At 43.1% G+C, this 22,559-nt stretch overlaps 2 protein-coding genes across 4 annotated transcripts in view; both read left to right on the forward strand.

Moving 5' to 3' along the window:
* Positions 1–4,532, forward strand: part of LOC122790446 (RNA-binding protein 39-like) — a 758,269-nt gene extending 753,737 nt beyond the window's left edge. For all 3 annotated transcript variants that reach the window (XM_044057983.1, XM_044057982.1, XM_044057984.1), the window contains exons 14-15: positions 2,416–2,600; positions 2,985–4,532. In XM_044057983.1, coding sequence (XP_043913918.1) covers positions 2,416–2,600; positions 2,985–3,085 — 286 coding nt within the window. In that variant the 3' untranslated portion in view covers positions 3,086–4,532. The remainder of the gene's footprint in view (positions 1–2,415; positions 2,601–2,984) is intronic.
* The window catches only part of REC8 (REC8 meiotic recombination protein), a 1,573,438-nt gene that overhangs the window by 1,142,718 nt on the left and 408,161 nt on the right, over positions 1–22,559 (forward strand). The window lies entirely within an intron of this gene.

Here is a 22,559-nt window from a genome sequence, read left to right on the forward strand (position 1 = left end):
ACTGTTTTGTTTTTTTACAGTACTGGCTCCAGTCACTTGAATGCGACCTGACATGTAAGTTGGGTTTTACAGGAAATAGATCTATATCTTACATAAGAACTTTCTGATAAAGAAATTTTGCTCCAGAGCCCCACGTCTAAAAGCTTGGCCAGTGGTTGCTTTGTGTGCTCAAGGAGCAAGTTAATGCATGTCTTTCTTCTCTGACCTTTATCCCAGAAGAGATACAAAAATACAGTTGAAAGTCTTCATGATGGTCTTGTTTGACCCTGGCTGCCCCACCTCATTCTGATGGCGAGAAAAGCGCCAGTAGATTGCCTGGCTGAGGGGGTGTACCTACTGACATAGATAAAAGGTATTCCAGTACATTCCGGCCTGAAGACACTATTTGGCATCCTGGAAGATGTATAATTCGTTTCCCTTTGTATACTTGCATTATAATGATGCTTGTAAACTGTAGCTGTCAAAGTGGCATAGATTTTCCTTGTGGTGCCAAAAGAGGGACCTGATACTTACTGAAGCAAAGGAACTAAGGGGTCCTCCAGTGTTTTGACAGGTGTTTGAGAAAGCTTAGCCTGTACATCTGTCACAGTCCACCTCCTGGCTAATTAGCTGCATGCCTGCCGCCAGGTCCACCTCTCTCATCCAGAAGGGCAGTAAAGCATCTTCTGAGAAGGGGTTCTGCATCTGAGACTCCCAAATAGGTCAGTTATACCACCCTGGGATCTGAATTTCTTGCAGTTAAGCTGATAGTATCTGTATTCTCACCAGCAAGATTAGCTCATAGTTTCATTTGTGAGAAAGTGGGTTTTTTTGTTTGTTTTTGTAGTGAGCACTGCAGCTAGAAGGGTCTCAAAACAGCTGGTCCTCACATCTAAGGAAACTTTGTGTATGTCATTTAGGGTTATCTTGCACACCAGTTTCCTCTCCTTTGTACCACAGTCCATAAGAGAGGTGGCTCTAAACTGGGCACTTTTCGTGTTTTTGCCCAAATCCACAAAAGATGGAATGAATCCTCCATTCCTTGGGTGTTCATAGGCAGGTACTTCATGGATGGGACAAAAGGCATTAGCTCTTTGTAGCCATTGACAAATTACAAAAAGCCTTTCCTGTCCCCAGGCAGATACAAGTAGATATCCCCTGTGCTAATTGCCACAAATTTGATTGCAGACACTTTCCTGCAGAGGTAAGATCTCACTCCACCAGGAGCAGAGTTACCACCTGTGTCATCCTTGTAAGCAGTTTCATCTTATATATTCTGGGAAGTGGATAAACTGTCATTAGTTCGCACTTCACACACTACTGACTAGACATTATGACCAGAGTTAGAGCAAAGTTTTCCTTTTCTAAAGAGCTACCCAACTGCCCAAAGGATCCACAAAGAAAGCTGTGGGAATTTTACATGAAGTTGAGGAATGTGGTAAAGTTGTTGCCTTCACCTTACTATAGATATCTTGACTGCAGTCACTGCTGCAGTACATTTTCCCATGTTTTTTTAAGACTAGGAGAGGATCCAAATTAGTGTCCATCCCCTGTGGCAAATTTATTTGGTTGAGAGGCCTGCCAGTAGTGCCTACTGGCTTTAGTAACTCCTTTCCTAGCCAGGCATACTAACCTGTCAGTCTGGTTTTTAGTGAGGGGAAGAAAGAAAAGTGGCTGACTTGTACATCTGTCTTTATACTACAGTAGAGACATGTGAAGGGCAGGAGGGCAGGTGACAAGGTTGGTGTAGGGAGGAAGGGGATTTGCAGTGCAGCTCTGGCCAGACATTGAGTCTGCTTAAGGCAGAGATCCCTGAAGTTAACTGCAGCACAGACAGTAAGTTGACAGCTGTAGTTAAAATTACATACTGCTCTTAGGGAGATCATTGCCTTTACTTGACAGCATTGTGCATCTTTAAATTTGGCATACAGAATACTTGCACAGCTGTGAGACATTTTCTGTGTATACTTAGCTTTGCCTACGTGAACACAACTTAAGATTTTCATAAGTGGACCATCCCCTGAAAGAGTCAGACTTACTGTTGCTCATCTGTACAGCCCTTGCCTTGATTTACTAGTCCACCTGATAACCAGAGGGTATGCACATACTTGTGTATATTTGAGCTTCCTTACATTTTGTTGACGAGTCAGTATTTTAAGTGTGGAGACTGTGCTACCTGCTGAATCCTCCCTTTTACACATTTCTGTCACGTTGCCAGAGGGAGTGTGTTTTATTTGGTGTTTTCTGCTGTTTTAAGTCAGTTGTGCAATAAGTGTTAATCATACTTTTGCTTTGCATCTTTTCTGTTAATATTAAAGTCTAACTTTAGGAGGTCAGTGGCTATACCATAGTTTTGACCTTAGGACTATTTTGAAGCATGATATTTTGAAATTTGATGGAGCTACTTGTCATTTAATGCTTTGTGTACTTCCATAGAGATACAGATCCAAATCTTGAAGTAGAAATTACAGAAGATGTTGTTGAGGAATGTAACAAACACGGTGGAGTTGTCCATGTATTTGTGGACAGAAATTCTCCAACTGGTAATGTTTATGTGAAGTGTCCGACAATTGCAGCAGCCATGGCAGCAGTGAATGCCCTACATGGAAGATGGTTTGCAGGTATGCAGAGCTGCTTTTTTATTTTATTGTAAGTAAATGTATGGAGCAAGCTGTAACATACGATTGTAGTGCCCATTGACTTAGTAGGTTTTCATACTTTTGTAAAAACTGGAAAGTAGCATGTATAAGTGAAATACTTAAGAGTAAAACCAGATACTGAGATGGTTCTTCCAGTTATATTAATTTCAAATGTGTTCTGACTATTGCATTTTATAATTCAACTTTAGTACTCTATTTTGGCTGAGTGTTTAGTATTTTGCATGCTGCCCTCTGCTTTTTCTTTATAATTTAAGGCGTATCTTGATCCTGAATTCCATCTAGTTGCAAGGGTAGGTAGTTTGGGAAATTCATTGAAATACTAATATTTTAAATGTTCCTTTGCAGGGAAAATGATCACTGCTGCCTACATTCCACTTGCTTCCTACCATGATCTCTTTCCAGAATCCATGAATGCCAGTCAGTTGATATCATCTGCCAAGAAATAACTCCATGAGCAGTTAACTTACTGAACTGGACTTTTTTTTTAGTGGTAAAGTCTTCTGTAATGTGGAACTTGTCAGTTCTCAGATTCTTGACAAAAATTATTCTCCTCCCACATACAGGACCAGACTTTCCGTTTTTGCCACCTGGCTTGGGTGTGTGGAATTGTAGATACTGTGTAGTGCTAATTTTCTGCTGGTCTGGTCTCGGATACTGAAACTTGACTCAAGGACTTACCTTGAAGTAATCTGTTATGGAAGGAGGAGTACAATGTGTAAATAAAAAAATGTAAAAAGGTTTGAACGTTACAAAAATTTGAGTTTTATTCTTCAAATGCATTTCAGCTGTAAATAGTTGCAGGCTTTTGTTTTGCCCTTAACTCGTGATTTTGTTCAGGCACATTGAAGTTTATAATTTGGGGTACTGGATGACTGGTAATTAGTTTTACTGCATTATATATAACCTGCCAGTTTCTATAGTGGACCTTAAGTTTTGGTAGGTTTTTGTTGCAGTACTACCTCTTAGTGTACATATCTGTAGTTAATAAGGAAACTAGTCTAGTAAACATTGGTTGGATGTGGGGCATTCAGCCACCCTGTCTTTTTTCACTTCCATCATGGTAATTGTTTTTGAGTGAGAGCATTTTTTTTTCTTGGACTGTCATTGAACTGGATTTAATTGAGCAATATTTTTAACCCTTACAGTGTGGGGTAAATTGAAGGGCCCTCATGGAGTAATACATTATTAGCCCTTCTCTTCCTCCTCCTCAACAAAACAAAAAACTTAACTGCATCTGCAGTTTGCTCATAGGTGTTGTACAGTTGAATTAGAATTGAATTTAACTTTTTTGGTGGGAAGTGCATATCTTTTCCCTGCTTTTTTTGTTCAATTTACCTGTCAGTTGTAAATTTTGAAGATTGGGACTGCTTTCAATTATTACTTTATAGGCATTTTATAGAGGCTGTGCTGTAACTTTTGAGAACATTAGAGGTTAGCAGTCAGTTGCATTGTTTTGCATATATAGGGTGTTTAGTGTAAAAACAATATGTACAGTATCTTTATTTCATTATTTTCCAGTCTGTCTTTTAAAACCAGTGTTGCGTTTTTGAGACTTGGACCTCTTTTCTCCACTCTAGCTAGGACAGATGTAGTAGGTGTATATACTTACCTTTGTGTGTGTGTACTTGAGTCCTTGTGTACATGCACAAATGTAGGCTTATATTTATATTTATGTATGTATGCACATTTAAATATGTGCATGTGTCCTGTCCATCCCACGGTGAATGCTGGTCTTGGGAGTTTAATGTTTAGAACCGTCTTTAAATGCAAGTTTGTTTGAAGAACATTGATATAATTTTTAATGCATTTTATTTTGGTATCAAAGTCCTTTGTATTCATCAAAACATTTATAATGAATGTTTTTGCTAAGCAAAATAAATTCCTGAAATGGTGGCTTCTTGTTATCTGAATAATTGTACGTTGTGACAAGTTGAGTGAAATGTTTGTACAGTGGCAGTATTTTTCTTTTTGCTCTTGGTCAGAATGGATGCTGGAAATTCAAACATTTCTCTGTAAAGGATAGTTCTGCCCTTTCCACATTTCCTTTCCCCTCCTTGGAGAATGATCCCCATACATATTAAAGTACGAGTTAGCAGTTTCACCTCCTCTATATTTGTTTTAGCCAGCTTTCTCACTGCTTACCATGCTCATGCTTTATGAACATGTCCTTCAAGAATGCAACTGCAGTCCTTACATATGGGTTGTCCTGCCTCAGGCAGCCCTTAGGTCGGCCAGATTCCAAAGTCTGGGTCCGGCGTCAGCTGATGTCGCCTTTTCCCCGACGTCAGAGCGGCTGGGGTATAAAAGCATCAGTCGACGCCATCTTCTTCAGTCTTTCTTGCCGCGCGGTGCCCGAAGCAGAATCAGTTCGCAAGTGCCGGTCGGCCAGCTTCTGTGTTTTCAGTTACCGAAGTCATCAAAAAGCTAAGTACCCCGTTGGGGAACCTTTTCTTGCCTCAGCCGATGTCAGATAAAACTGCAAAAGTTAATAACTGTTTGTCTTGTGGTAAACAAATACCTCATAAGGACTTCTATTCTTACTGCCTTCCCTGCCTTGGCCCAGACCACGACGTCTCGGCCTGTGCTTGCTTCAATAAGCGCACTCTCGGGCGCCGGGCAGAATTTGCTGAAGATTTTTTTGGGGGAAAATTATTCCTATATCATGCCGTCGGAAACACCGACAACACATATTTCCAAAAAACGGGAGGACCGGGGCCGACATTCTCGGCCCGCGACTTCCATCAACACCACGCCTAAACCTACCGCGAGTGCATCGGTCTCTTCGGAGGCGGTAATTCAACCTCTCCAGACCGACGACACCGCTTTACCGCACACTTCGGCCCCGGAGGCTTCCTCGGTGCCGGTTGTTGTTTTTCCTCCTGAAACCGAAACCCAAGATTTGCCTGATACCATACCGGTGGACAAAGTTACTCCTGCACGTGGGGCAGCTAGGCCTCCGGCGTTTATGTCCATCAAGGCCTGCACACGTGCTAAGGCTGCCAGCCAGGCTAAGTCTCACCCTCCTAAATCTTTTTCACAGGGCCCCACTTCAGATAAACAGATCATGACTTTAGCTGCAGATCTTATTTCCTTAATCAGAGGCTCTCAGGCTCACCCAGACAGAGGTTCTCAGCCGCCTGCAGACAAAAGGCCTAGGGTTGAGCAGACAGATACCTTTTCCTCAGATGAAGCCTCTGGTGACTCAGACCATTCAGATTCCCAGGAAGAATCCTTCCAGGCCTACGAGAATTCTGATGCTGATGAATCTATTCCCTCTGCCTCTACTCCTGAGGATATTTCTTTTGGGGAAATTCTCCACTCCATGAGAGAGCACTTTCAGTGACTGGGCCAGGATTTCTCCGAATCCAGGAAAAGGCTTCGTACTTTCCTTAAGCTACCCCAGCACAGGCCTTTAGCTATTCCTCCAGTGTTAGATGTATTGGATGATGTGTACTCAGACTCGAGTGCTTCTCCTGATTCTCTCCCTCCTGCTCCTGTCAAGCCAGACAGATATTACAGGGTTCCTGAAACTCATAAGCATCTCTTTAAGGCTCATTCTGTTGATCTAGAAACTATTTCCCAGGGGCCCAAAGGAGTGCCACTTCCACGGCCAAAAATCCTTTGCCCGCAGACAGGGAATCTAGGTCCCTGGAGAGGTGGGGCAAAAAAGTTTATACCTCAACCACCCTTGCCATGAGGGCACTTTAACTGTCTTTTTCATATGTTTCAGTACCAGGATTTCTTGATGGATGATTTACAGAAAAAGTTAGCCTCTCCTGAGCCTTTAGATAGAAAGGCCTTGCAGGATTTGGTTCATAATACCCAGCAGGTTAGCAATCATTTTCTTCAGTGTGGTTGTGATGCATTGGAAGCTTCATGTAGGGCAGGTATGACGGGGGCCGTCATACGTAGGCATGCTTGGTTGAAAGAACAGGCATTGCCAGATCATGTTAAAGTAAAGCTTCTAGATGCACCTGTGGAAAAACACAAGCTATTTGGTGCTAATGCTCAGGATGTGTTGAAATCAATTGAGGAAAAGGCTAAATCAGTACAAACAGCCAAAGATTTCCTCCAGGTTCAGCCACCAAGGTTCAGCAGGAATTGGCCTTCGAAGAATTGGTCCTTTCCAGACACTGACAAGTTCCAAAGGGGAAAAACCAGGCGTGCTCGAGGTAGAGGGCAATACCGAGGCTCCTACAGGGGCCGCCAATGGCAACCGACTAATCAGAGAAGTGGCGCAGGGGCATCTACTGCTCCACAGGGACAATCACAGTGACTTGACTTTGACACCGCCGACCAAGGCTCAAAGAGAAGCACCTTTAGGCGGAAAATTATCCTTATTCTCAAAAAATTGGCACGTTTTAACAAAGGACAAATGGATCCTGGACATAATAGACAAAGGTTACAGGTTCCACTTCCATACCTTACCAACAAGACAAGGCATGCCAAACCTGCCACAAAATCTAAGGGCAGAGGCACTCATACAAGTTTCAAAGTTGCTAAAAATCAAAGCAATAGAAAAGGTTCCTCCTCAGGAACAAGGCCAGGGATTCTACTCAAGACTGTTCCTTGTTCCAAGAAAAGAAAAGCAATGGAGACCTATACTGGACTTGTCCGCTCTAAACACTTTTCTTATTGTGCCAAAATTCAAAATGCTGACGTTACAGCAACTTCTTCCCAGGCTGGGCAAGGGGTTTTGGCTGGTTACTCTGGACCTCAAGGAGGCATACCTGCATGTCCCAATCAGACACAGTTGCAGAAGATACCTCAGATTTCTTGCAGGGTCAGAGCATTATCAATTCTCAGCATTGCCTTTTGGCTTATCTACTGCGCCCAGAATATTCACGAAATGCCTGGCATCAGTAATTGCACACTGCAGACTCCAGGGAATACAAATATACCCTTACCTGGACGACTGCCTTATACAAGCGGACAGCAAGCAAGCCTTGATAAGAAACTTGAGCTATGTCATTCGCTTACTACAGGCTTTGGGATACACGGTCAACATTCAAAAATCAAGACTACTGCCATCCCAACAAATAATTTTTCTAGGAGCCAAACTGGACACAAACTCACAAATGGCTTTCCTCACAGAAGAAGAACAAGAACAATTACCAGATTACTTCAAAAGCCTAGCAAAGCACACCCAGATGACTGCAAGGCAAATCCTGCAGGCCCTGGGTTTCATGGCATCTTGCATTCTTCTGATTCCACTGGCAAGACTACACGTGAGAACTACAATGGTACCTAAAGAGTTTATGGTCTCAGCACAGCCACAACTTAGAAGCAATTATTCCACTCATTCCATGTCTACAAAAGGAATTTTTGTGGTGGGCACAAGCAAGCCAGCTAAACAAAGGCAGGTCTTTCAACAAACCTCAAACAAGCCAAACCATTACAACAGAAGCCTCAGATCATGGATGGGGGGGGCGCACATGGAGGGCAGATGCATTCAAGGGCAATGGGCACCCCAGGAAGTGTATCTACACATCAATCAAAAAGAGATGTTGGCAGTGATTCATGCTATCTAGGCCTTCGGAAATTTTCTTCAGCAAGGTCAACTTCTAATAAAGACAGACAGCACCACTGTTATGTGATACATAAACAAACAGGGAGGCACTCATTCGTACCCCCTTTGCAAGCTAACAATGATTCTTTGGGAAAAGTCCCTGAAACTGAACATACAGTTGCAATCCCAGTTTGTTCCAGGCAAGGACAATGTTCTAACGGACAGTCTGAGCAGAAACATCTTGGACCCGCACGAATGGATGTTGCATCCAGACATTTTTTACAAATAACTCATGCATGGGGGAGGCCGGACATAGATCTCTTTGCCTCACACCTCAATCATCATCTGAAGAAGTTCTGCTCGAGGACACACCATCCTCGAGCCTGGAGAATGGATGCTCTCTCCTTCAGCTGGAACTCTCTAACAATCTATGCATACCCACCTCTACCATTAATGACCAAGGTGTTACTGAAGATCAAAATAGAACAACCGAAAGGCGTTTTGATAGCTCCAGACTGGCCAAGACAGCACTGGTATCCATTACTAAGGAGCATAACTCGCACCAAGCTGTGGCCTTTGCCTCAATGGCCTCTACTTCTGACTCAGCACAATTACAGGACGGTTCATCCTTACCTGCACACATTGCAGCTGACAGCCTGGAGGGTACCATGACTTCTCCCCATATCTTTCTCTCTCTCTCCAAGAAAGTTCAAGAGATCTTACTGGAAGCACGCAGACCTTCCACCAGAAAGACTTACTCAGCCAGATGGAAGAGATTCAGCATCTGGAATGTCAACAAGGGTCAGGATGCATCAGTAATGAGCATCCCACAGATACTAGAATACTTGGCAGAAATGCTACATAATGGCCTTTCATATTCTTCTATAAAAATACATGCTTCAGCAATTTCAGCAAAATACAACAGCGATCCACCTGGGTTTTCACATCCTTTGCTAAGACAGTTTCTAAGAGGGATAAAGAATATCAAACCTCCCTGAAAACCACCAGTGCCTGCATGGGACCTCAACTTCGTGTTGGAAAAATTAACTCTTCCTCCTTTTGAGCCAGCAGCATCTTCAGAATTGCAATTTCTCTCCTGGAAAACAGTTTTCCTGTTGGCAACTACCTCAGCAAGAAGAGTCTCGGAGATACAGGCCCTCATGGCAGTACCTCCATTTCTCATTTTCCATCAGGACAGAGTTTCTTTAACAACCAATCCTTCATTCTTGCCAAAAAGTGATATTCAGGGTGTCTAAATCAAACAATTCACCTGCCTACCTTATTTCCCAATCCTCAAAATAAAGGGGAAAAGCTGCTGCACACTTTGGACATACACAGACAATTGCGCTACTACTTGGACAGAACAAAAGCCAACAGAAAGTCTAACCAACTATTTGTAGCTTACGCTGCTGGAGTACAAGGAAAGGCAATTTCCAAACAATTTCAAAATGGATTGGACACTGCATCAGATTCTGTTACTCTTTCCATGGAAAAGGTGTGCCAGAAAATATCAGGCCACACTCCACCAGAGCTATAGCCACCTCCACAGCCTTTCTAAGAGGGGTGGCTACAAAGGATATTCTAGAAGCTGCTACATGGAGCTCCGTGCATACATTTTCCAAGCACTACAACTTGCCTTTATATTCCAGATCCCGAGCAGGCTTTGCTTCGGCAGTCCTGCAGGGCATTTTAGCTACACCATCTTTATCTTAGATCCTACCACCCCCAGCTTGGCTATGGTATTCAACCCATATGTAAGGACTGCAGTTGCATTCTTGAAGGACATAGTACAGTTTTGTACCTACCATAAATGTAGATGTCCGATAGATATGCAACTGCAGTCAGGTTTTCCCTCCCTCCTACCCCTCTGTAAATTCTCCTTTTTGGGTCCACTTCCCTTTTTCAAACTAGCTGGGGAAATCTGTTATGGTGTATCTGTTTATTACTGTTGTGCATGCCTGGAATTTTTTATCCAGTCTCTAAATTTAGCCTTCCTTGGATGGCACCTGGCATCTGGGGCAAGAAACACTGAAGAAGATGGTGTCGACTGATGCTTTTATACCCCAGCCGCTCTGACGGGGAAAAGGCGACATCAGCCAACGCCGGACCCAGACTTTGGAATCCGGCCGACCGAAGGGCTGCCTGAGGCAGGACAAACCCATATGTAAGGACTGCAGTTGCATATCTATCGGACATCTACATTTATGGTAGGTACAAAACTGTACTTTTCTTGTACTTCAGGAATTAGCCGTCTTTGCTGTTGGATATTGTCTTCCGCATCTGAAAGCCCTTTGAGAAGGAAAATGGGTACCACAAAGTACTTGTAGCTCTTCACTTTTGTGCTGTTTATAAAAGCTGTGTTTAGTTGAATAAACTGTATAATCACAGACACCAGCTTCATGAAATTGGCTGAGCTTTGCAAAGTAGGAAGTATAACAAATTGGCCAACCAAAGGAAGATTGTGTCTAAAACTTTCAAAATAATACAAGGCTGTTTTTTTTCCTCTCTTATTTCACTGTCTTTTGAGAAGTTTTTGTATTTGGTGGAACACATAACTTGAGGAAACAGATGTGGTAATTGCTGGAAAATGCTGCAATAATTTTACTGAGACTTCCCAGACTTGACAGCATTTCTCACTACTTAAAAGCAAATGAGACTCTGATATGATAGCAGAGGAATGGGACATTATAAACTCAACAGTTGTGCCCTCACAGTGCATTATGAGCAAGATGTAGCTTTCCAAGAAAAATGTGAGGGCATTCATGGATGGAAAAAAATGAAAATTGGTAATAAGTAGTTGTGCTTGAAGGCAAGTTTGGATTGTGTAAAACTTCAATGGGAGATGAATACATTTTTTTCAGTTTCTTTCCATATTGTTCCTTGTAGATGTCCTTCAAGAATGCAACTGCAGTCATAACATATGGGTTGTCCTGCCTCAGGCAGCCCTCAGTCGGCTGGATTCCAAAGTCTGGGTCCGACGTCGGCTGATGTCGCATTTCTCTCCGACGTCAGAGTGGCTTGAGTATATAAGCATCAGCCGACGGCATTTTCTTCAGTCTTTCTTGCCGCGCGGTGCCCGAAGCAGAAGCAGTTCGCAAGTGCCGGTCGGTCAGCTCCTGTATTCTTCGATCTGAAGTCATCAAAAAAGCTAAGTACCCCGTTGGGGACCTTTTCTTGCCTCAGCCGATGTCAGAAATTACTGAAAAAGTTAACAATTGTCTGTCTTGTGGTAAACAAATACCTCATAAGGATTTCCACTCTTACTGTCTTCCTTGCCTTGGCCCAGACCACAACGTCTCGGCCTGTGTCTCCTGTGCTCGCTTCAATGAGCGCACTCTCAGGCGCCGGGCGGAGTTCGCTGAAGACTTTTCCGGCGATAAATTTGCTTATACAATGCCGTCGGAACTTCCGACATCGCAGACTCCTAAGGAACGAAAAGACCGGGACCGACATCCTCGGCCCGCGTCTGCCGCCGACTCCACGCCAAAACCTACCGCGAGTGCTCCAGTTCCCCCTGAGACAGTTATTTCACCGCCCCGAACCGAAGACACCGCATTTCCGATACCTCCAATACCGGAGGCCATACCGACGCCAGTTATAGATTTTCCTCCGGATACTGAAACCGAGGAAATGCCTGAGACCATTGCTGTAGATAAGGTCACTCCTGCACGTGGAGCTGCTAGGCCTCCTATGGCCATGTCTATCAAGGCCTATACACGTGCTAAGGCAGCCAGCAAGACCAAGCACCTTACTGTTAAAGCCTTACCTCAGCCTACTCCTGAAACACAAATCATGACTATGGCCGCAGACTTAATTTCCATGATTAGAGGTTCACAGGCCCATCCTGAGAGAGGATCCCAGCCTCCTCCTGATAAGAGGCCCCGGGTTGAGCCCTCTGACCCTATCCCTTCAGATGAAGATTCTGAGGACTCTGTTCACTCCGATGGCCAGGAAGAGCTCTTCCAGACCTATGAGGACTCTGATGCAGAGGATTCCATCCCCTCGGCCTCCCCTCCTGAGGACATTTCTTTTGGGGAAGTTCTGCATACCATGAGGGAACATTTTAAGTGGCAAGGCCAGGAATATTCTGATTCCAGAAAGCGCCTTCGAACCTTCCTTAAAAAGCCCCAACACAGGCCCCTGGCTGTACCTCCTGTGCTTGATGTTTTGGATGACCTATACTCTGATTCCAGTGTTACCCCGGATACTCTTCCTCCTGCTCCAGCCAAGCCAGACAGATATTATAGGGTCCCAGAAACACATTCTCATTTCTTTAGGGCCCATGCGTTTGATTTAGAAACTGTTTCTCAGGGACCTAAAGGGGTTTCAGCATCCACCTCCAAAAACCCTTTGCCTTCCAACAGGGAAGCTAGGTCATTAGAGAGATGGGGGAAAAGGTCTACACCTCCACTACTTTATCTATGAGAGCTTTGAATTGCCTCTTTCATATGTTTCAATATCAGGATTACCTGTTAGATGATTTACAGAAAACATTGGCCTCTCCTGAACCTTTAGACAGGAAGTCTTTGCAGGAAGCTGTACATAATTCTCAGCAAGTCAGCAATCACTTTCTGCAGTGTGGATATGATGCACTGGAAGCTTCATGTAGGGCAGCTATGACAGGGGCGGTCATTCGTAGACATGCATGGTTAAAAGAACAACCTCTACCAGATCATGTTAAGGCAAAACTTCTGGATGCATCCTTGGAAAAGAACAAGCTTTTTGGTGCTAATGCTAAAGTTGTGTTGAAGTCCATCGAGGAAAAAGCAAAATCAGTTCAGACAGTCAAAGATTTCCTCCAGGTTCAGCCACCCAGATTCAGCAGGAACTGGCCTTCTAAAAACTGGTCCTTTCCTAATCCTGAAAGATTTCAAAGGGGTAAAAACAGGCGTGGCCGAGGAAGAGGACAATACAGAGGTTCTTACAGGGGACGGCAATGGCAACCAGCAAACCAAAGAAGTGACACAGGGGTCTCCCCTGCCCCACAGGGACAATCTCAATGACTTTCCTCTACTTCCGCTGACCAAGGAGCAAAAAGAAGCTCCCTTGGGCGGAAAATTATCTCTGTTTTCAGACAATTGGCACAAATTGACAAAGGACAAATGGATTTTGGACATTATAGACCAAGGTTACAGGTTCCACTTCCATACCTTACCAAGAAAACAAGGCATGCCAAACCTACCACAAAACCAGAGGGCAGAGGCTATCAAGCAAATTTCTCTGCTTGCTCAGATCAAAGCAATAGAAAGAGTTCCACAACAAGAACAAGGCCAGGGGTTCTACTCAAGATTGTTCCTTGTTCCAAGAAAAGAAACTCAATGGAGACCAATACTGGATTTGTCCGCATTAAACACCTTTCTCATAGTACCAAAGTTCAAAATGCTGACTCTACAGCAACTCCTTCCCATGCTGGGCAAGGGGTCTTGGCTGATTACTTTGGACCTCAAGGAGGCATACCTGCATGCCCCTATCAGACACAGCTGCAGAAGATACCTCAGATTTCTTGCAGGGCCAGAGCATTATCAATTCTCAGCATTGCCATTTGGCTTATATACTGCACCCAGAGTATTCACAAAATGCCTGGCTTCAGTAATTGCTCATTGCAGGCTCCACGGGATTCCAATTTACCCGTACCTGGACGACTGCTTCATACAAGCGGACGACAAATTGATTTTGACAAAAAACTTGAACTATGTCATACAATTGCTACAGGCTCTGGGATACACAGTCAACTTCCAAAAGTCAAGACTTCAGCCATCCCAGCAAATAACCTTCTTAGGAGCCAATCTAGACACAGCCTCTCAAATGGCTTACCTGACAGAAGACAAGCAAGAGAAGTTAACTCATTATTTCAAAGGTTTGGCAAAACTCACCCAGATGACTGCAAGGAAATTCCTACAGGCCCTGGGTTACATGGCATCCTGCATTCTCCTGGTTCCATTAGCAAGACTACATATGAGAAAGCTTCAATGGTACCTAAAAAGCCTATGGTCTCAGCACAGCAACAACCTAGAGACAACCATACCGCTCATTCCATGCCTACAAAAGGAATTCTTATGGTGGGCCTCGGTAAGCCAGGCAAACACAGGTATGTCATTCAAAAAACCTCAGATAACACAGACCATGACCACAGACGCCTCAGACCTTGGATGGGGGGCGCACATGGAGGGCAGATGTATACAAGGACAATGGTCTCCAAAGGAAACACATCTGCATATAAACCAAAAGGAAATGCTGGCAGTAATGCATGCCATTGAGGCCTTTCGACAACAACTTCAGCAAGGCCATCTACTGATACGGACAGACAACACCACTGTGATGTGGTACATAAACAAGCAAGGGGGGGCACCCATTATTACCCCCTTTGCAGACTGACAATGAATCTTTGGGAAAAATCACTGAGCCTAAACATACAGTTGCAATCCCAGTTTGTTCCAGGCAAAGACAATGTGCTGGCGGACAGCCTAAGCAGGAATTTCATAGATCCACACGAGTGGTGGTTACATCCGAAAATCTTCACACAACTCACCTCGACATGGGGCAGGCCAGAAGTAGACCCATTTGCCTCCCACCTCAACCATAATCTACAAAAATTCTGTTCAAGGACATATCATCCACAAGCTTGGAAAATAGATGCTCTTTCATTCAACTGGAACTCCCTAAAAATATATGCATTTCCACCCCTGCCACTGATGACCACAGTATTACTAAAGATCAAAGCAGAGAGGCCCAAGGGGATCCTAATAGCTCCAGACTAGCCAAGACAACACTGGTATCCTCTACTACGGAGCATATGTCACAACAAAAAGTGGGCCCTTCCCCAATGGCCCCTACTTTTGACTCAACACAACTTCAAAACACTCCATCCAAACCTTCAGACGCTGCAGTTAACAGCCTGGGAGATTCCATGAATAGCCTCAATCTATCTCTCTCCAAGGAAGTTCAGCGGATATTAACAGAAGCTCGAAGACCATCCATCAGAAAGGTTTATTTAGCAAAATGGAAGAGATTCAGCATTTGGAATACCAGCAAGGGACATGATGCATCATTATTGAACATCCCACTCATCCTGGAATATTTGGCAGATATGCTACAGAATGGACTCTCCTATTCTTCCATAAAGATACATGCTTCAGCTATTTCAGCTAGATATAACACTGATCCACCTGTATTTTCACATCCTTTAAGGCAATTCCTCAGGGGAATCAAGAACATTAAGCCACCAAGAAAGGCTCCAGTGCCAGCTTGGGACCTCAACTTTGTCCTAGAAAAACTGACTCTACCTCCCTTTGAGCCAGCAGCTTCAGTGGACTTTCTCTCATGGAAGACAGCTTTCCTGTTGGCAATCACCTCAGCAAGAAGGGTTTCGGAACTACAGGCCCTAATGGCAATACCACCGTTCATAATCTTTCACAGAGACAGGGTCTCCTTAAGAACCAACCCTACTTTTATGCCAAAGGTGGTATCCAGGGTTTCTTTAAATCAAGCTATTCACCTGCCTACTTTCTTCCCCAATCCTGAGAGCAAAGGGAAAGACTGTTGCATACCTTGGACATTCACAGACAACTTCGCTACTACCTGGACAGAACCAAGACCAGTAGAAAGTCTGATCAGCTTTTTGTAGCTTACGCCCCTGGAGTACAAGGAAAAGCAATTTCCAAACAGACTATTTCAAAATGGATTGGACATTGCATCAGATTTTGTTATTCCTTCCATGGGAAGAATGTTCCAGCCAATGTCAGACCACACTCCACCAGAGCTACAGCCACCTCTACAGCATTCTTAAGAGGGGTGCCTACAAAAGACATTCTAGAAGCTGCTACATGGAGCTCCGTGCATACATTCTCCAAACACTACAATCTCCCTTTATACTCCAGATCCAGAGCAGGCTTTGCTTCGGCAGTCCTGCAGGATTTGATTGCCACACCGTCTCTTTCCTAGAGCATTCCTCCTCCCCCAGCTAAGCTATGGTATTCAACCCATATGTTATGACTGCAGTTGCATTCTTGAAGGACATAGTACAGTTTTGTGCCTACCATAAATGTAGATGTCCGATAGATATGCAACTGCAGTCGGATTTTCCCTCCCTCCATACCCCTCTATGCCTTGGGTCCACTCCTATCCCTGTTTCTCTTAGCTGGGGATATCTGTTATGGTGTATCTGTTTATTGCTTACTTATTTGTCTGGAATCCTGTTTTTTCTTCCAATTTGATTACAGCCTTCCTTGGAGGGCACCTGGCATCTGGGGCAAGAAACACTGAAGAAAATGGCGTCGGCTGATGCTTATATACTCCAGCCGCTCTGACGTCGGAGAGAAATGCGACATCAGCCGACGTCGGACCCAGACTTTGGAATCCGGCCGACCGAGGGCTGCCTGAGGCAGGACAACCCATATGTTATGACTGCAGTTGCATATCTATCGGACATCTACATTTATGGTAGGTACAAAACTGTACTTTTTGTCCTACCACCACTCCAGCCTACGCTTGCTTACCTTTTAAGAGAATGCCCATCCCAAGGTCTGTTCAGATCCCCTTATTGTTGCCTTGTTGCAAGTTTTTCATCTGGGCTACTATACAACAGTTTAAGAAGTCCCCCTTCTTGCAGTTATTGCACCCAGGAAGCTAATCAAAACCAGAGTTCTGGCACAATTTCACTGTTGCCAGCTTGCGTAATGTTTTTATTCTGAGGATTTTGCAACCATTTATCTTTGGTGAGGCTTTTTCTGTACATTTTTTTAAACTTCTGAGCTTCGTTATTGAAGCTAGTCATCTTATTTTTCAGTATATTGAAAACTTGTGTGTAATTTTGTACTGCTATTCTTTGCATCACATGATACATTGTGTTAATTTCTTACTGCTTTGGTTTTTGAATTCTCTCACTTTGAGGAAGTGGTTATTGAAACTGAATTTGGCATGGTATTGGTGTTACAACTATCTTCCTTCAAAATAACCTAGGTGACTGGATGGGGTTCTCTTACATTTACCCAGGATTAACAGTCCTTTCCTGACCTCAGAAGATAGTCTGAGGCTGGTTTCTGGCAAGACAATACCATCACCATCATACCTAAAATAACCTTGAAAATCCTGTGAGTTTGCCTGCTTAATGAAATTTTAATGCTTGTGGTAGGCAAATAATGCCTGTTTTGCACATTGTTTTGTTCTGAAAATTGCCACACTGTAAAAGATTTAAAGAACATGTGCAACTATTTTTTTAACAGGATGGCTTCCCTCTCTCTAAATCAAATTTTACAGGATATTCTGTTTCATTTTACTGTATTTTCCTATTGGCGGACTTTGACTCTCCACAGACTTGAGGACAGTACTTCCTGTTTTTGCATCCACGTCACTTTGATTATGCATAGCTGGATCTTCCTAGCATTAGCTGGGTGCCTCATCACATCTGGTTGTTTTTTTTTTTTTCGAAGTAGATAATGTGTTAATGCTGCACACGGACAGAGTGTATTATGTTCATTTATTAATGCAACAAGTTCTGCATAAGTATGCATTCTTTGTAGCAAAATGAGCTATAAACTATGAAACTATTGACTATCATTAGTGTCCAGCTGTAATCCTCAGTGATTTAGTAGAAAATCAGAAGTTTTATGAAGGATGGACAGGGTATATTGGACATAATGGGGGCATTCTGCAAAAGTGATGTGAAATGGAAGGCAGTATTCAGTGACATAGGCAAAAATGATCATAAGAGTAATGGACTTTGTTTTGCATCTGATATGCTTATGTGCACTGAAATTTTATGCATAGTTTTCATATAAACAGAATGCAAAATGCATGGGGGTTTGAAGACTGGATCAACTAACAATGTTTGACTGACCTTAAAATTGGAAATTACACAGTACTAGTAAAACTGCCGCAATCTGAAAATCCCCTCTCTCTTGGCTTTTCTCCCTCTGGGTAATGGAGTCTGCTGAACCTGATGTGATTTCAGCATGTTGGCAAGGAAGTAGAATTTACCGCAGAGTTGTCAGTGAGGGTGGAGCATGTTATGTCTACGAAGGGCATTTTTTGGAAGAGATCTTTAAAAAGAAAAATGAGAATGCAAAGATCTGATGATGTCAGTCTTTTATCCTTGTTAGATGGGTTTGGTTCTGATATCAGAACAGACTTTGCTGTTACTAAAGCTCGCACCAAAACAAACTGTCTAGCTTCACCTCTACTCAGAATCCCCCTCTCCCAGTTAACTCGAATCTCATTTGCTGCTTTCCAACACAGTAGTGTCTAGCTACTCCTCCCGAGCTCTTGTGGGTTTAGGTAAATTTTTTTTGTCCATTTCTTTCAGTTTCTGCATCCTTTAACTCTGTCTTTCTTGTTACAGTTAGTGTATTTCTCTAGTATCATTGTTGATACTTTTCCCTTAACACATTAGTGTATTTTTCCTCTCGTCATTGTTCTCTCTCTCTTCAGTAGTTTTTCCCTATCCCTGTACACTTTTTTCCTTTTATTTATTTATGTATATATATATATATATATATATATATATATATATATATATATAGATATATATATAGATATAGATACACACAGACACACACACACAGGTAAATTTTTTGCAGTAACTCGCTGTCTAGTCTCTTTCCTTGTTTGACATGGCTGAGAAGGGTAAAGTCCCTCTGGCTTCAAAAATGCCAGAAGTGTGGCAATAAAATTGCCTCATCAGGTTTTCATTCATTAGATATTTATTTTATTGGACCTCACCATTTACAGGAAGACTGCAGCAGTTTGCATGCCTTTAGCCACTGTGTGCTGGTGGAAAGATGTAAAAAAAACTTATCTTAAAAGGACTTCCTTCAACCTTTGGCAAAGCTTTATCTCCTGGAGATAAAGCAGAAACAGATGTTCTCTCCATCTTCATCTTCTCTGAAAAAAAAAAAAACTAAGAAAATAAGTCTCTCAGTTCCGAGTTTCCACTTAACCGCAGGCCCCTGCTGCTGACACTCCATTGCTGTCTTACAAGAAATTGCTACTCCACCTGCTAAGACATTACCTAGAACTACGTACTCGCCCTCAAATGATCCTTTCACTTGGGAGCTTCCCAAAGTTTTTTTGCAGAGACCCAACTTCCCCCTCTGTGTCATCAGTCCGCTCTATCAAAGGTCTTTCCAAACTTGATATGGAGAGGCTTGTGAATAGATGTTATGACCTCATTTAGATGGATTCCCCAGGCCCATCTGCTGTTCCCCCAATTCTGCCTGCCTTCTCCACAGCATCCTTAAATCTTAACTCAACCTCCTGCTCCACACAGACCTGATAGACTTTATAAAGTCAGTCCGGTATGCCACGAGATGCTTCTTCGACTATGAAACCTGCAGATGTCTCTACCTTGGATGGGTCCGGAGCCCCTGTGTGGGCACCGGCTTTTCAGGGTGTATTCAGGCTTACAGACTTTCATATAAAACCGATGACTTTGTTTCAAGGTAGAAATACAGAATTCCCCAGGCCTAAGGCCCGCACTACGCCTAGAAACTGATGACCAAACCGCATACTCAGGCCCACATGCCTCAAAAACAAATGCTTAGAATAGCTGAAGACCTTGTTACCGTAATTAGGGAAGCCAGCCTTCCCCCACAAGAGACCTGGAAGTGATTTTCTTTCTGATATTTCTGATCAGGAATCTGATATCTCTCCTCCTGATTACCAGGATTTGCCCTCATCTACTTATGAAGATTCTGATGCAGAGGATTCCATTCCCTCTGCTTCTCCAGAAGATTTTTCTTTTGGTGAAACCTTGCATACCCTTAGGGAGCATTTCCGCTGGGAAAGCCAGGACTATTCTGAGTCCAAAAAGACACTTAGGGGATTTTTACTCCTGCTTCAACACAGGCCTCTAACTGTCCCTCCTGTTCTGGCTGTTGTAGATGTTTTCTTGGAATCTAGCCTTACCCCAGACACTTTGCCTCCAGCTCCCAGGAAACCTGACTGGTACTATGAGTACCTGACTCTCTCAGGTTCCTCTTCAAGAATCCTACTGTGGATCCAGAGACCATTTTCCAAGGACCAAAAGGCATTAAGGCTACTACTGCCAAAAATCCTACCTCTTCTGATAGGGACTCTAGAGCCTTAGACAGATTGGGTAAGAAGGTATACACTTCTGCTACTTTGACCATTAGGGCTTTAAATTGCCAGTTTCATATGTTAAAGTATCAGCAGCATATTATGGGACTACTTAAACAGAAAATTATGTTGATTCCTGACTGTGCTAAACACAGAGTTGCAAGATTTAATGCATTCTGCTGAACAAGTTGGTAAACATACTTTAAAATGTGGTTTTGATGCTTTAGAAGCATCTTGCAGGGCTGCTGTCACTGGGTCTGTACTTAGAAGGCATGCTTGACTCAAGGAACAAAACTTGCTAGATCATGTTAAAGCTAAATTACTAGATGCACCCTTAAACCAAGAGTGCCTTTTTGGCAACAAAGCGGAAGAAGTCCTCAAAAGGATGGAGGAAAAAGCTAAATCTATGCAAACTGTTAAATATTTCTTACAAGTACAGCCTCCCAGATTCAATAGGCATTGGCCTTCAGAGAACTGGTCTTTTCCAGTCCCTTCCAGGCCTTCTCAGTCCAAACCCAGGAACAGCAGACCGCGAAGACTTCAGTCTCAGGCTACGCACAGAGCTAAGCAGTGGGGGGATCTCACTTCCAAAGCAGGGAGTAGTAAGCCACCCCCCTACGGAAAAATGGCACAATGACTTAACCTTAAAGGAAAACAACGGGATATCAAATCAGATATCTCTACCTGATGTCTCCCTAAAATCCTGTTATGTGATACAACCTCAAAAAAACATAACCGCAGCTTTAAAAAAAAATTCACTATTCTCTTTTACTGCTTAGGCTTCATACTTTTCCATACTGTTTGACTTTCAGTTTTAAAACCAAGATGAAAACTGTCTAGTCGTCTCTTAAATAATGATGTCACATCTGCCATAGCTCTTGCTGAAGATCCTGGGAGGTTTCCTCCCCCAAAGTGACGTAAACACTGCCTTATTTGCGTGCTGTACAGAATCCCTGTGATCCTCCCACATTGTTATGTCAACACTGCCTTTCCCAGCCCACTGTTAACCTAATAAATGGACTAGGTGCTGTGTGGAACTCCTTTTCTGTGTTGGCAAATCTGGTCGACTCTATTCATGTCAAGCACTTCTTCACCAGCGTTTTGCTACTTCATAAGTAAGGTAAGTCTTATTACTTCTTAATAGTGTATCCTAAATGTAATTTGTCCCTGTTTCTATGCCTCCCTAGCCCTGATATTGTGTCTTCCCAAGTTTTTAATTGCACATTAGTGGAGTTAATCTTTTTCTGTTTGTAAGGGTGCCACGTGCTTCCCTTTCGCAGCTGCATTTTTAGCTTAGCCTACTTATTTTCATTTTGATCCAAGGTTTATATTTCCCCAGTTATGTTTAATGCTTGATGAGTTATGGCGGATACTATTTGCTAACAGAAGGGAATAAGAGAAAGTGGAGTGTGTGTGTGTGTGGTGGGGGGGGCTGCTTACAAGCCAAAGCAGAGTGCTCTCCAGGGGAAAATGAATATTGGCTCAAACAGGTAGACACATACTCAAAGTTAGCTGTAGCTGTTTGCAGACAGTTCAGACCCGGACTGCGCTTTTCCGTTTGTGCCTTTGTCCCACTTCTATGTATGGCTTTGTCCTAATTTCTTGCGCTGAGGTTCATAGGTATTTCAGGATCAATTTATCCTTGCTTTTGAACCAGATTTCTCTGCTTGGTTAGTACACTGCTATAAAATGTAAAAATCTAAATCATTGTAGAAGTAAAGCAGTGTGTGTGTCTGCGTGCGTGTGTCTGTGTGTGTGTATGAACTTCCATAATTTATTTTAAAAATTGACTCAAAAAAGCATGTGGGTGCTGTCATGCAAGTCTAAAATATTTCAAGTTTATAGTGCATCATTTGTTAGCTATTTAAACAGGAATGGAAAATAAGTGGCAGACTGCTTTGCAAAGCAGGGATTATTGCCAGTGCTATGTAGCTTGGTTTTAAATTTGACAGGAGTAGTGCAACAAAAAAAGTCTCCCACTGTAAGGAGGAAAAGGCTGACAAGCAAACAGTACATTACTCTGGTCACCTGCTGTGACGAGCTGTCAATCACATGCAGATAATGGGTCAAATTACCCTTGGCTCTTTGACAGCTAGGGAAGGTAGGTGTGAAGTGGGAGGGGAGATTCCTTGAAGAGCTAGATTTCAGCCTTCACAAAAGAAAGCAATTTAGCATTTCTAAGATGAAAGGGCTAGAAAATGCACATTTCAGTTCTGTTCTGTAGCATTTGCACTGCTTGTGTTTTAAGTGGTCACTGAAAAAGGATAACATTTTAACCAAAAGTAGGGGATTTTAAGACTGCAGTGAATGCCTGTTAAGTCAATGAAGTGACAGCAGCT

The sequence above is a fragment of the Protopterus annectens genome, chromosome 16.part0 (assembly GCF_019279795.1).
Source record: "Protopterus annectens isolate FY-2018-M chromosome 16.part0, PAN1.0, whole genome shotgun sequence".
Taxonomy (NCBI): Eukaryota; Metazoa; Chordata; order Ceratodontiformes; family Protopteridae; genus Protopterus; species Protopterus annectens.